This window comes from Podarcis muralis, chromosome 5 (genome assembly GCF_964188315.1).
Source record: "Podarcis muralis chromosome 5, rPodMur119.hap1.1, whole genome shotgun sequence".
Taxonomy (NCBI): Eukaryota; Metazoa; Chordata; class Lepidosauria; order Squamata; family Lacertidae; genus Podarcis; species Podarcis muralis.
In genome coordinates, this window is record NC_135659.1 from 90935553 (window position 1) to 90950745 (window position 15193).

General features: G+C 44.8%; 1 protein-coding gene across 8 annotated transcripts in view; it reads left to right on the forward strand.

Annotated features, from left to right (window-relative positions):
• Positions 1–15193, forward strand: part of CDH4 (cadherin 4) — an 831041-nt gene that overhangs the window by 785279 nt on the left and 30569 nt on the right. For all 8 annotated transcript variants that reach the window (XM_028735371.2, XM_077929337.1, XM_077929338.1 and 5 more), the window contains 2 exons: positions 8084–8337; positions 13125–13267. In XM_028735371.2, the coding sequence (XP_028591204.2) occupies positions 8084–8337; positions 13125–13267 (397 nt within the window). The remainder of the gene's footprint in view (positions 1–8083; positions 8338–13124; positions 13268–15193) is intronic.

Consider the following 15193-nt stretch of genomic DNA (forward strand, 5'->3'; position numbering starts at 1 on the left):
GCCTGAGAATGACTCTCTGACAGAGAAGGAAACCGAGAGCCTGGAGTCTGAATCTGTCTGGCTCTTCGGATGCCCTAAGCCAGGCATCCCCAAACTCGGCCCTCCAGATGTTTTGGGACTACAGTTCCCATCATCCCTGGCCACTGGTCCTGTTAGCTAGGGATGATGGGAGTTGTAGTCCCAAAACTTCTGGAGGGCCAAATTTGGGGGTGCCTGCCCTAGGCCGTGCTCCCTGTCCAAGCAACACCCTTCTCTGGCTCTGCCCCATGTCCCCCTCTAGTGCTTTTCTCAGCTGAATTGTGTCCTTGACCTGTGTTGATGTCTCTTGTTTGCCCAGATGGATACATGTGTGGAAACCTCTGGCAGAGCATCTGCTTTTTTTGCCGAAGGTCCTCATTGGATAGCTCAGTATGTTAGAGCACGGTGCTGATAACGGCAAGGTTGCAGGTTCGATCCCCATATGGGACAGGGGGTTGGACTAGATGATCCTCAGGGTCCTTTCAAGCTCTACAATTCTGTGATCCCTGGACTCTCTAGATTGGGCTAGGAAATACTTGCTGCCTGAAACCCTGGAGAGATGCTGTTGCCTGTCAGTGTAAGCAATACTGAGCTGAATGGACCAATGGTCTGACTTGCTGTTAAGACAGCTTCCCATACTCCCTATGACTTTTGCATGGTTGGAATGCAAGCTACTTCCCAAAGTAAGAGTTACCATACATTGCTCCCCAACTTTTGCCTTTGGTCCCACCCACCTGGAAAGTTCTTTATGAGGGAATGTGGCCTTTCAGCTGAAAAGCGGGTCCCTTCTACTCTACTACATAAGGTTTTGGGTGAGATAGTAAGAACTGTTGTTGAAGATTGGATTACAGCATGTTGCATTTTTCAATTTTCAAATTTCAAAAAGGAGGGCTGCTTTAAAAAGAAAAGAAAGAGTTGTAACATGACTTGGGGATTCAAAAGCTATTTCAGCTAAATTAATATAATTTAGTTTTGTTTGGTAAATAGGAATGTGTGTAAAATTGCATGGAAATTATTAAAAATGATTGCAGAAGCCATCTCAGTTTCTGAGTTGATCTGGAATGTCCTGGTTTTCCTTTTACCTGCCCTCCATGTCTCGGAGAACTATTAAAAGAAGTGTAGGTGTCAATGGGACGCCGGTGACGCTAATGGGACGCGGGTGGCGCTGTGGGTAAAAGCCTCAGCATCTAAGGCTTGCCGATCGAAAGGTCGCGGTTCGAATCCCCGCGGCGGGGTGCGCTCCCGCTGCTCGGTCCCAGCGCCTGCCAACCTAGCAGTTCGAAAGCACCCCCGGGTGCAAGTAGATAAATAGGGACCGCTTACCAGCGGGAAGGTAAACGGCGTTCCGTGTGCTGCGCTGGCTCGCCAGATGCAGCTTTGTCACGCTGGCCACGTGACCCGGAAGTGTCTCTGGACAGCGCTGGCCCCCGGCCTCTTGAGTGAGATGGGCGCACAACCCCAGAGTCTGTCAAGACTGGCCCGTACAGGCAGGGGTACCTTTACCTTTACCTTTACTAGGTGTCATTCACACTGGTGGCTATCACTACCTTTTGTAGGAGAGTGAATTTCACAGTTTAGATCTTTGCCATGTGAAGAAATACTTCCTTTAATCTGCCCTGAATTCCCCACCATTCGTCTTCCTTGAATAGCCTCAAGTTCTAATGTTGCAAGAGATGGAGGAAATCTCCCGCCCGTCCTCTTAGTCCACAATACATAATATTGCACAGCTCTATCATGTTGTCCCTCTCTTGCCTTTTTCTGAAGGAAAAAGCACCAAACGTCATAACTTTTCCTCAACAGGGGAATTTCTACAGCCCCTTGATCATTTTTGGCATCTTGAGTTCATCAAGCCTTGCCTTCATCCCCATTTAGTGGCCTCGTGCCAGAAACAGGAACAATTTCTTCAAGAAATCATCCTTGAAATTAGGATGAAAGCCACTTTTTCTGTTATATATGATACGTAACATATATATTTGCATATATAACAGTCAAAAAAATTCCATGCTTTGTTCGCCCACCCTTAATAAAAGGACTTACCATACTTTTCTGTGTATAAGATGAGGTTGTTTGCTTTAAAAATTGTGCTAAAAAGTGGGGGTCGTCTTATACATGGGTAGTGCATAGGGTGGATGTTTGATTGGTTGCTGCCAAGGCTGTCAGTGCCTATTGTGCGTGTTATTGGTTGCTGCGTTAATGGGTGGTGTTGATTGGCTGGTGCTCTGGCAGTTGGGATGAATGGGAGGCGTATGATTTAGCGATGCGCACAGGTGAGCGACTTTCATCAATCCCCCCTTAAAAAAAGCTCAACAAAACTCTGTGCCATCTCCCCCCTTTTCTTAAATTTGAGTCCCCTAAAATAGGGATTGTCTTATACATGGGGTCATCTTATAGACGGAAAAGTACGGTATTTACTAGCGTTCGTCAGAAGCTTTTATATTAGGGATTGTCTCTTCACCCAATTTTGCAGTGCTGTCCTTAATCCAAAAGAGGAGGGCAAAGAAGTATAATTGGAGCAAAGTTAACGTACCTATCAATTTGTAGATTAGCTAAAATAATGAACAAATTTACCTTATCACAGTGAAATCCCTTGCAAAAATGTGTATATTAAGCAAAGAGTAGAGTGGTACCTCGGGTTAAGCACTTAATTAGTTCCGGAGGTTCTTAACCTGAAACTGTTCTTAACCTGAAGCACCACTTTAGCTAATGGGGCCTCCTGCTGCCGCCGCGCCACCGGAACCTGATTTCTGTTCTTAACCTGAAGCACTATTTCTGGGTTAGCGGAGTCTGTAACCTGAAGCATATGTAACCTGAAGCGTATGTAACCCGAGGTACCACTATACTGGTTAGAGTGTTGGACCAGGCCCTGGGAGACTAGGATTCAAATCCTCACTCAGTCTTGCAGCTCACTGAATGAACCAGTCCCAGTCTCTCAGCCAAACCTACCTCACAGTGCTGTTGTGAGAATAAAATTAGGAGGGGGAGGACCATGTACACCACCCTGAGGTCATTGGAAGGCAGGATATAAATATAATCAATAGTAAATAAATTAAAAGGCCTTAAATAAATAGAAACATGTGTCTATGAGGAGAAGAAAAGTGAACAGATGCAGAAAAGGCAAAATAAAAAAGCAGAGAGAAATCTAAATTGACAAATTTGCTGTGGTTTGATCAAGTGGGGTTGAGGACCCAGCATATCGCAAACAGCTGGATGGCGCACTTTGAAAAATCACATCAGTCAAAGAACTCTTCAGAGACTTCGGGATCCCTCACTTAAACCTGTGTAGCTGCAGCCCTTTTAACTGGCTTTCACTGTAAGTTTGTCTGCCACGCGAACTTTGTGTGCCAAGAGGCAACGAATGATGTACAATTTCAATTTTGTTTTTTCATCTCAATGAAAGCTATTTCCTTGGTGGCGCGAGATACTTATCTCCCTCGTAAGCCTTGTAAACAGGGGTGGGGGTGGGGGACGAGGAGGAGAGGGGAGTCTGGCTTTTCCGTTCCACGTAGGGCCTACATAGAATCTCCAAGTGCTGCAATAGGTACCCTGTGGCATCTGACTCAATAAAATGTTAATATGAACCCTAGTGGATTACAGAAATGATTTTGAAATGGAGGCATTCTCCATTATTGTTTGTCTGACTCCTGACATAACAGCAAGAAGTTGTAGCTTGTTCCCGATAGTTAAAGATGCCTTTAGAACAAAAAGGTACTTTATTATTATTATATATATATATTTATATATATTGTAATAATAAAATAATAACTCTCAGACATAGCTCGATTTATCTGCATGATGTGCTCTCAGTTCCACTAGAAAGAGGTCACAGCAATCCTCTCAAACTCCAAAGCCGCCAGGAAGGACCTGTCTAAGCTTTTAGAGACACAATGAAATAATATGCAATAAACAGGGCATCTGAGTGACAATGGGACAAAATGTATAGTCGACTCATCATAAACAGTCAGCCCAAAGCTTTAATTTCTCAAAGGGTTTCCTCAAATCTGGCAGGAGGGGTTGTTGGCCCAAAGCAGGGAAATTATGGACTTATTATTATTATTATTATTATTATTATTATTATTATTTAATAATTATTATGAAAATTATGCTTGCCCTCCATGAGAACAAACATGGGACGTTGTCGTAGGCTGAATCAGACCATTGGTCCATCCAACTCAATGATGTCTACACAGACTGGCAGTAGCTCTCCAGGTCTTCAGACCAGGGACATTCTCAGCCCCTACCTAGAGAAGCCAAGGACCTTTAGTGTGTGATGCAGATGTTCCACCACTTTGTTGTGGTCCTTCTGGGTACCACAAGGATGTTGACAAGGTGGGATATGTGCAGAGGAGAGCAACCAAGATGATCGAGGCTCTGGTAACTAAGCCTTCTAAGGGACGGTTGAAGAAGCCAGGTTTGTTTAGCCTGGAAAAGAGGAGGCTGAGAGGAGATATGATAGACATATTCAAATATCTCAAGGGCTGTCACAGAGGGAAGATGGAACAAGCTTGTTTTCTCCTGCTCTGGAGGGTAGGACTCAAAGCAATGGCTTCAAGTTGCAAGAAAGGAGATTTTGACTACACATCAGGAAGAAATTTCTGACAGTAAGAACTGTTTGACAGTGGAATGGATTCCCTCGAAAGGTGGTGGACTCTCCTTCCTTGGAGGTTCTTAAGCAGAGGCCATCTGTCTTGGATGCTTCAGTTGAGATTCCTGCATAGCAGGGGGTTGGACCGCTAGATGACGCTTTGGGTCCCTTCCAACTGTACTATTCTATGATTCAGGCTGCAGACTGTGTTCATATTATTGGACATTCTCCATGTAGAAAACTCTCTGCTACTAATTACCAATTGCTGGCATAGGTAAAAGCTAAAGGGACCCTTGACCGTTAGGTCCAATTGTGGTTGACTCTGGGGTTGTGGCGCTCATCTCGCTTTACTGGCCGAGGGAGCCGGCGTACAGCTTCCGGGTTATGTGGCCAGCATGACTAAGCTGCTTCTGGCAAACCAGAGCAGCGCACGGAAACACCGTTTACCTTCCCGCCAGAGTGGTACCTTTTTATCTACTTGCACTTTGACGTGCTTTCAAACTGCTAGGTTGGCAGGAGCAGGGACTGAGCAACGGGAGCTCATCCCGTCATGGGGATTCGAACCGCCGACCTTCTGATCGGCAAGCCCTAGGCTCTGTGGTTTAGACCACAGCACCACCCGTGTCCCATAGACATACTGGCATAGACTGGAGCAAAGTACCATGAAGTTTTCAACAGGGGTCGCCAACGCAGTGCCCATTGGTGCTAGTGTGCTTGCCAGTGCTTCTGGTGGTCTTCCTATACATTTCCTCAAAAGTCCATAGTGCTTGAGAGACGCTTTGCTCTTCCTGCTCGTTTCCTGTTTGCACCGGCTCTGCCTCTCCTACACTGAACATGTCCCCTTAGGCATACCCACATTTCATTGAGTGCCAAGACTGGACCCCTACCCTCCCAGATCTTTGAAACTCAGGAGAGGTGCAAAGGGCTTCTCCCTGTGGGTGAGCAAAGTGTTAGATTATGAACGTGCTGCAATTCCCAAAGTAGCTTAACATTCAATCACTCTTCCCAGGGAGCTCTGGGAATTGTAGCTCTGGGAGGGGAATAAGAGGGTCCTTTGGGGGAAGCCATGGCAGTTTGAAGTGGCAAAAGAGTGCTTTCAATGTTATAGGAGAATTTACTCAGGCCATTGTAGGCTATCAAACCCTATATTCCATTCAGTGTCTCCAACCCAACTGTTTCAGCAAATTCTATTTTGATAACTCCACTCAAGGTTAACCGAAGCAGGGGGGAGAGAAATTAAACCTTTCCTCCTGAGATGTTTTACTTGCAGTAAGCTATTCTTTCTTAAATGCCTCCTAGCCATGTAACTTTTGTTTTCAGTGCCTGACATAACAGCACCGTTCTGGCCCCTTGAGATGTGAACTAATAAATATTAGAGAAAGCTTACTTAATCTTCGCCGGTCTGTTCAAACGTGCCACCACCAAGTTTTTATTAAGCCATGTGTTCATAGTGAATATCCTGTGTTCTGCTCTGAGCTCCTGAGTGTTGAAGAAGATAGTAGATAGATAGATTTGTATGCTTTCTGACTTCTGACAGTGCAAATGTACAGGTTGGGTTCTGACTATTAAGCCCTATGACATAAATGTATCAGGAATTAGGTGGCCAGCAAATTGGTGGATAGCACACAAAATATATTGGGGGACACACAGCAGGAACAAATTGCATTTCAAGGGTGGTGTGGAAACTTTGTCTCACAGGTTAAACTTCTAAGTAGAGAAGTGATATCTATCATATTAACACTTCCATCTTAAATATGTTGGGGTGAGCGACTTGTCTGGCACTGCCTCTGTGGATCTGGCACATTTAAATAGGCTAAAGTCCTTATGTGCGGTTATGCATGCAGTATTCCCACTGAAAGGATGATTCAGATCTTAGCCCTGGTCTTCTGTAACTCAGATTAACCCCCAGGTTGGGAGCCCAGATTTAAAAAGAAGGCTCCCTTAGAAATCTGAAATTACACTGGTAAAAGAGTTGCGCATTGCTATGACCACCATTTCAATCCTATTTAGATTTGCACAGAATTATGACAAAAGGGTTTCTTGATTTTCACCATTATCATAATCATCATCAGAGGGACAGTTTAGACATCGGCAGTGGTAGCTGTACTATTTAGACAGGTCTTCATAATACGATTTCCACCCCTTTTAACCAACCAGTATCCACTAGTATTTAACTGATTTTTTATGGATATATGTTTTATTGATTTTTGAGGGTGGGGAAACATAAGCCATCTTGGTATGAAAGCATGGATAATAAAATAAATAAATATTAATAGTATTCGTGGCAAATCAAGCTTTCTGCAAAGTGCAGGCAACCATGTGTTGTTAGTTATCTGAGTGACCAAATGGTTTTTATATAAGTTTGAATTCAATTCTTTGTTTAATGCATGTTTTCTGTCATTCTTATGTTGCTTAGGTAAATTTTTCTTTGTGCAGTATATAAATTTGTTACACAAATCCTAACAATAATGATTATTGATACTACTATTGTTGTGACACTGCAGTTCAATCAGCTATGCCAGATAAAGCTGGCTGTGTGTTCTATCTTGCTTCCAAGGGTTTATGCAGACAATCAATATGTGCAAAAATGCATACTATAGGCATTTTACTGAATGCACACTATTTTGACAGTTTTATTTTGTTCATATTTTGCTTTGTATTGCTTTGTTTGGCAGAGCACTTGAAGAGCCATCACTTGCTTTTGAAATAAATATGAATCACCCTTTAAGGGTGCCACTAGACATATTTTTATCCATCCTGCAACAGGCTAATATGGCAGGCCACAAGAAACAGCATCACTGGGCAGATGACAGAGCTTAGGATTCCAGCAGGACTCACATCAGATGCCTGCCTTGCTTCCCCATTTTAGGGAGGGAAAAGGGTCATTGCTAGGTCTGGGAGCCACCAGTTACTTTTCCCACAATGTCTCCAACATAGTCTCACTCCAATGGCATTGTGGGGAAATGAAAACAGCAGCTGACAGTCACCTGACACTCACTGCAGCACTGCTGTTGTCTTGTGGCACCACAACCACCACCTAGGACTGCTAAGGCAGAAGGGTGCCCAGCAGGGATTATTTGGCGACTACCCCCACAAACCTAGAGCTGTATCTGCCTTTGGAAGCCTTTGTGGGATGCAGGGAAAGCATCTATCCAGACCAGACAGCATAGGTCATGTTATTCTGAAGTGCTGTCTTCCAGCATTCTGGAGGAGTGACAGTCCCACATCAGCTAAAGCAATTTGACCATGTGACAAATGCAGGTACTCAACCATGAGGGACACATGCCAAGTAAACAGTCAAGTTTGTTTGCCATTAAAAAGGCGTTCTTTCAAAATGACCGTGGCTATTGCCCTTGGAAGTTAAAAATATGTCTCTGAAATGTCCGTGAGATAATGAGATAGCTAGTGATTATCATATTTCCAGTCTGTAGTTCACGTGCACAGATTTTCTGTCTCTTTTGTGTATTTCTTTGCATTTCCTAGGAAGTTGACTATGAGATGAACAGAGCCTTTATGCTGACGGTGATGGTGTCCAACCAAGCTCCCCTAGCCAGCGGCATCCAAATGTCCTTCCAGTCTACTGCAGGAGTCACCATTTCCGTCACTGATGTCAATGAACCACCCTACTTCCCCACAAACCACAAGCTCATCAGGCTGGAGGAAGGAGTACCTACGGGGACGGCATTGATGACTTTTTCAGCTGTGGATCCTGACCGGTTCATGCAGCAAGCTGTCAGGTGAGAAGGAACCCCCATCTAAAACATTGCATTTCCTTGGAAAGTATCAGGGAAGAAGGGGCGCTGTCTGTTTAATACTATCCTTTGTCTATATGGATGCTGAAGATGATTTAGCACATGTTGTGCCTCGAATCTGAGTTTTGTGACCTAGATGCTTGTAGTGTAGTCAATTCTACCATGGTGATAAAATGCTCTGGGTTGAACTCTCTGAATACAGGGTAGCATTATCATAGGATCACCCTGCTAAGAGGGTTGTTGTTATTTTTTTTTTTACCATAAATCATGTGCAGATGTGGAGGGAAATATATGCAAGAATATATATTATAGAGATAGCCAACATGGTGCCTTCCATATATTACTGGACTCCCACTGCCTTTGTCCATTGATTGTGCTGGTTGGGAGTGATGGGGGTTAGAGTCAAATAGGCACCATGTTGGTTGCTGGTGACTTGTGAAAGTCAGTTGGTAGTTTACCACACCTCAACCGGTGTGATGTATCAGCCAAGCCCTGGTTGAGTCTTCAGAAGTTTCCTGTTTCCAGCAGACAGCTTCTTCCAGAGTCCCCGGTTGAGGGGGAAACTCCTCTCCCACATGGTTCAAAATAAGAAAGCGTTTATTGTCTCCAGACACAAGACACAGCTAAACACTACTATCTACAGAAATGCTTGTACTCAGAGAACAATTGTCATTGCATGCTGTTGAATTCCACCTATCGTGTATTAATTGCCCCATACTTTTTCATGTGTCTCTCTCATAATGCTAGAATTCTGGGTCATCCGATGAAGTTGGAGGTTGGAAGATTCAGGACAGACACAGGAAAGTGTAGTTATACCAGCTCATAATTAAACCATGGCCACCATCTTTAAAGGAGGATTGGACAAAATCATGGAAGATTAGGCTACCAGTGGCTACTAGCCATCATGGCTATGCTCTGCCTCTGTGGTCGGAGGCAATATGCCTCTGAATACCAGCTTCTGGGAACTGCAGGTGGGGACAATGCTGTTGTGCTTCCCTGTCAGGGGCTGGGCAGAGCAGGAGGAATGGTGGAGACTGCCTCCCCATCTTCCTCCAGGGAGGAGGAAGAGGAAGACAGTATAGATTACAACATAGATTTGCGGGAGGTCACAGCTCAGAGGCAGATGAAGGGGAAAGTTGGGAAATAATGGGAGAGGAGGAGCAGACAGAACCAGAGCAGCAGCTGGCTTACATGTTGTCACTAGAAAGCATTCCAGACCCAGCATCTCCCAGAACCTGGCGAGCCTTAAAAGTAGGAGAGCAAAGAGCTCAAAGATTGATGGCACCCATAGAGGAAGAGGTTACTAATTAGGGAAAGGGAGAGAAGTGGGGGGGGGGGTGGAGATTCACTAGGGACAATGACATTATCTAAGAGGCTGGGTTCTATAGCCTCTCTCTGTGAAGTTTGAAATAAAAAAGGACAGTAAGAAACTTTTCCTTTTCTTTATACTTTCCCGGGCAACCAGCCAGGAGCTGCTGACAGCATCCTGACATTCCCATAGGCATCTGGTTAGCCACTGTGAGAACAGAGAGCTGGGCTTCATGGGTCCTTGGTCTGATCCAGCAGTCTCTTCTTACCTTCTCGTGCTCTATGGTGGCTGAGAGACACACATACTCCAGAGACAAGAGTGCCACTGAACCATCCATTTGAGCTGCTAACTGCAACCCACTGCACAGCTGGGTGAGCTTAAATACCATTTGAATGAGAAGGACCCGTGTTCTCCACAGTACGCTCAGCTGAATCCTAAGGAAAAGGGGGTTTCTAACTCTCCTCCCTGCCTCCCAGCCTCACTGGTTATCTGTCTGCTCCTTTATTGCAAATGCTAGATATATTTGGCATAGCAGGAGGGCACACTGTGGAACAAGAGCCGGGGCCAATTAAACTTACATCACTTGTGACATTTTATAATCATTAGAGGGTTGAGATATTTCACCTGGGATGGAGCTGTCTGGAGCAGAAAATGACGGTGGTTACTCACTGCCTCTGCCTGTTGGCTTTGGACAGGCAGTGAAACCTTTAAGGACAGAGGGAATGTCTCAGCTAACAAGGCCATTTTTCTTAGTTGTTTCATTCTGAAGCTCCCGGGCTTTTGAAGGGTGCTTATTTCCCTTCCTCGCTCGTAGCGGCACTGAGGTGTGCAGACGGAAAACTGTTTGCCTTCCGATCAAATGCAGGCTGTACATCCCAGCTGTGTGGAGTGGGAAAGACCCAGCTTAGGATTTTTTTGGTCCAAGAGCAGAACAATTGGGTGGTGGTGCTATTGCTTGGACGGCTTTCCTTCCGCTTGCAAGCTTTAGTGCTAGAAGGCCTGTGTGTCTCTTTCGTTGTTTGTGGCTGATTTTCCCAGCCATGTTCCACAGGTCCAATTCAAGTGGCACAGTCGAAACAGCAAAAAAAAGAAAGAGCCACAGTTTAATTCCCCATAAGTTCAGCGATTCTTGCTGGCCCTTCTAGTCCAGCATCCTGTTCTCACAATGCCCAGGAGAACCCCTGAGTGCAACAGCGCTCTCCCCTCTGGTGGCTTCCAGCAACTGTAGTGGGAGAAGACAGGCGTTGTGGCTAATAGCCATGGGTAGCCTTATCCTCCATGAATTGCCTAATTTTCTTCGAAAGCTATCCAGGTTGTTGGCCATCAAGATGAAGAAGTATTTCCTTTTGTGTGTCCTGAGTCTTCTGCTTCATTGAATGTCCACGAGTTCTAATAAAGAGTGTCTGGAAATGCATGCATTTTTATTTTTCTAGATGAAAGTTCTGGATTATTATTTTTTCCATTTTCCTTTCCTTCGATTTGAACAGTCTTGATCAGGATCCTTTGCTGAGTCTCTTTATGCATTAACCAGGGCTGGGCAATATATCATCAAATACCATTTTGAAGTCCATATTGTGATGTCGGTTTCATAATTTTTAACCTGGCAATATTATTACTGTTCATGTATCACTAAATAATGCTTTTGCTACCACTAGCATGGCAGTATCCATGCCATAAGCAGCACTTATCACAGGTGTCAGGGACCGTGCTGAGAAGGGCTACACTGAAGAGGAATGGTGGGAGCCCCCCCCCCCCTCCCCCTGATCCTGAATCTTCCCAGGAGCAGGAGGACAGTATAGATTTGGAACAGTGGTTTGCAGAGGGACATAGTTCAGAAGGCAGAAGCTGGGAAATACTGGATGGGGAACATCTAGGAGAAGAAACACAGGAAGAGAGAGAGTTAACAGATTGATTCACAGTCTCTGGATAGCATTCCTCCGCTCAGCCCAAGGTCCAGAAGAACTCAGAAAGTCTCAGAACAGAAAGCACAGAAGGTACAAGATGAGATTACAAGACGTAGGAGTGACGTAGATTAATAGGGACAGAGTGGGGAGTATCCCTTAATTGGGAGCACCGCCATTCTAGGTAGACAGGTTCTTTGTCTCTCCCTGTGATTATTAAAGTATCTAACTGGTAAGACGTTCCTTTCGTTTGATCACTTCTTATTTACTGCCATGGGGGAGGAAGCCAGTTGCCCCGAAGCCTGACAACAGGGCATGAAGACTTTCCTGGAAAATTGTGCAGTTACAGAGGTCAAAATAAGAATTGCCAAACATTTGTAGGGCCCTATTTTGTCAATAAAGAGCAAACTGCACATTAGGCATAAGATCCTTTACTGGCTCCCCAAACATTTTCTTTCTTTCTTTTTCTTTTAAAATGAGATGCAACCTGAGAATTGTTTCCACATCAAATTTTCAACCTCAGGCTCTTGCTTGCTCCATGGACGTGGGTGGGGAAAATACATTTCACACAATTTCTCTCTTCAGGGCAGGCAGTCATGGGGGAGTACAGTTCTGATCTGGGAAAGAGTACAATGAGATAGGAATGGGGGGGGGGTTGATTTATTTCACTTTTAAAGGCAAAGCTACCTAATTTGTGCTTTCCGAAGCAATACACCAATCAAAACACAGCTGTCCTTTGAAATTCACGCTTCTCCAATTTTTGCAATGCAGTTCTCCAGCCAAGTAATGTGTACAAAAATGCATATAACTAGGGTAAAGTTTGCATTTAAAATTGCATATCTTAGTAAAGATACAAAAATGCATTAAATCAGGAGAAATTCTAGATGAAAATTAGTGCATTGGGATAAACGTGCTCTACAATATTGGTGAATTTTCATGAGGACTTAAAAAGTACCGTAATTTTTGCTCTATAAGACTCACTTTTTCCCTCCTAAAAAGTAAGGGGAAATGTGTGTGCGTCTTATGGAGCGAATGCAGGCTGCACAGCTATCCCAGAATCCAGAACAGGAAGAGGGATCGCTGCTTTCGCTGCGCAGCAATCCCTCTTGCTGTTCTGGCTTCTGAGATTCAGAATATTTTTTTTCTTGTTTTCCTCCTCCAAAAACTAGGTGCGTCTTATGGTCTGGTGCGTCTTATAGAGTGAAAAATACGGTGAATGGAAAATGTGGAGAACTGAATTTAGAATTGGAAAAATGAGCAACTGAGAGGAACCAAAATAGAGAGATTCGTCCACTCCTTCCCAGCCCTTGCCACAGTTCCAATAAATTGGCAGCTTCCCAGAACTCTGTTGTGTGTGTGTCTTGCAAGTTCCAGTCATGGGGGTCTCTCACACATAACATGCACCTTAGGCCTGACTAAATGTCCAAGTGCTCTTTCGAAATGAAGAGCCAGGAGTCTGAAAACCAAGAATGCCCAAACACTACTCAAGCCTTATTTTCAAGCCATATTCAGGACATGTCATTGGAAGAGACTGCCATGTATTTATTCTCGGCTCTCTGCAGATACTCCAAGCTGTCAGATCCTGCAAACTGGCTGAACATTAATGCCACAAATGGTCAGATCACCACCGCTGCCATCCTTGATCGCGAGTCGGCCTACATTAAGAACAACGTCTACGAGGCTACGTTCCTGGCAGTTGACAACGGTAGGCCCAAGTCCTACATCATCCATGCTTCAATAATACTGTAATGTGATGCATAAATGGGAATGTTGCCCTGACAGAGTTGTCAGGGTAAGTTAGATATATATTTTTCCCCAGGTTTTCAAATAAAAAAGCAAAAAAAAAAGTAGAAAGGGAGAGGAAGGAAGACCTCATGAAGCTGGGACGGGAGATTGCCAGAATAAATTGAATGCGTGAAATTGTCCCAGACTATGATGAAGAAACAAATGGGAGATGGATGGGAGGGAAGATGTAGACTCTCACCATACGTGAGTGTGTAAAACCAGTAGAAAGATGGGGCAGGAGAAATAGGTAGTCTGCTGTACGTTTCTTCTCCTTATTATGCTCCAAGCTGAGGACAGAAGAGGAGATGCTCCTTCAGGAAATCAGAAACAATTCGAGGATGAAAGGGAAGGGATTTTATAATCCTATCACCAGGGTTGGGTGTCCATCAATATGTGGATGATACCCAGCTCTACCTCTCTTTCAAATTAGAACCAGTGAAGGCAGTGAAGGTCCTGTGTGAGTATCTGGAGGCCGTTGGAGGATGGATGGCGGCTAACAGATTGAGGTTGAATCCTGACAAGACAGAAGTACTGTTTTTGGGGGACAGGAGGCAGGTGGGTATGGAGGACTCCTTGGTCCTGAATGGGGTAACTGTGCCCCTGAAGGACCAGGTGCGCAGCCTGGGAGTCATTTTGGACTCACAGCTGTCCATGGAGGTGCAGGTCAATTTTGTATCCAGGGCAGCTGTTTACCAGCTCCATCTGGTACGCAGGCTGAGACTCTATCTGCCCGCGGACTGTCTCGCCAGAGTGGTGCATACTCTAGTTATCTCTCGCTTAGATTACTGCATTGCATTCTATGTGGGGCTACCTTTGAAGGTGACCCAGAAACTACAACTAATCCAGAATGCGACAGCTAGACTGGTGACTGGGAGTGGCCGCCGAGACCACATAACACCGGTCTTGCTGGTGCTGACCTTTAAAGCCCTAAACGGCCTCCGTCCAGTATACCTGAAGTAGCGTCTCCATCCCCATTGTTCTGCCAGGACACTGAGGTCCAGCGCCGAGGGCCTTCTGGCGGTTTCCTCACTGCGAGAAGCCAAGTTACAGGGAACCAGACATATCTGCTTAATATACATTATTTACACAATGGGCTGCACGTGATTGGCTAATTCCGGGATTCTCCTGTAAGCCAATTAGGTTGTGGATTCACTTCCACCTGGAGCTGGACTGGATGGCCCCTGCGGACCAATCATACTGCTGCATTGTTCTAGGACCAATCAGACTGCTGCATTTTGGATCCTATTGTTCTAGGACCAATCAGACTGCTGCATTTTGGATCCTATTCAACTCAGTACATAACAGAGGTCAAGAAGGGGGGTCTTGTTGTCTGGGCATACCCGCTGCCCCGGCTTGCGCCCCAGAGAGGTCACTTCAGCACTGCTCACGCAGCAAAAACAATGTGTGAAGCAGCAGTTAGGCGTTACGGTCTCTGCAGCCATAACAGGCTCTGTGATTCTCCAGGGTTTGACTTCACCTCCAAAGGCACACTCCATTGTTTCCTGAGACAGGCAGATGCCAACCAACCAATACATACTGACTTTCAATATTTATTTTTATTTAATAATACTTAAATACAATTTGTTTTTTTTTAAAAAAAATTTGGTTTTGTGTTGTTGTTTTTTAAATGAAGGGGTTGTTTCTTTAGTGAGGTGTTTTGGGGAGGGACTGCTGCCTATTCTTGGAGATGATGCCTGTTTTGTTTGTTTGGAGTGGGGTGTTGGTGTTTTACCTGTTGTTTTAAGGGATGGGTTCTGAAGTTTGCCTGCTTCTGTGAAATTGGTTTTTCGTGGTACCCATCTAAGATTTCCTGGTCCCTGACCATTGAGGTCCCCGACTCATAAAA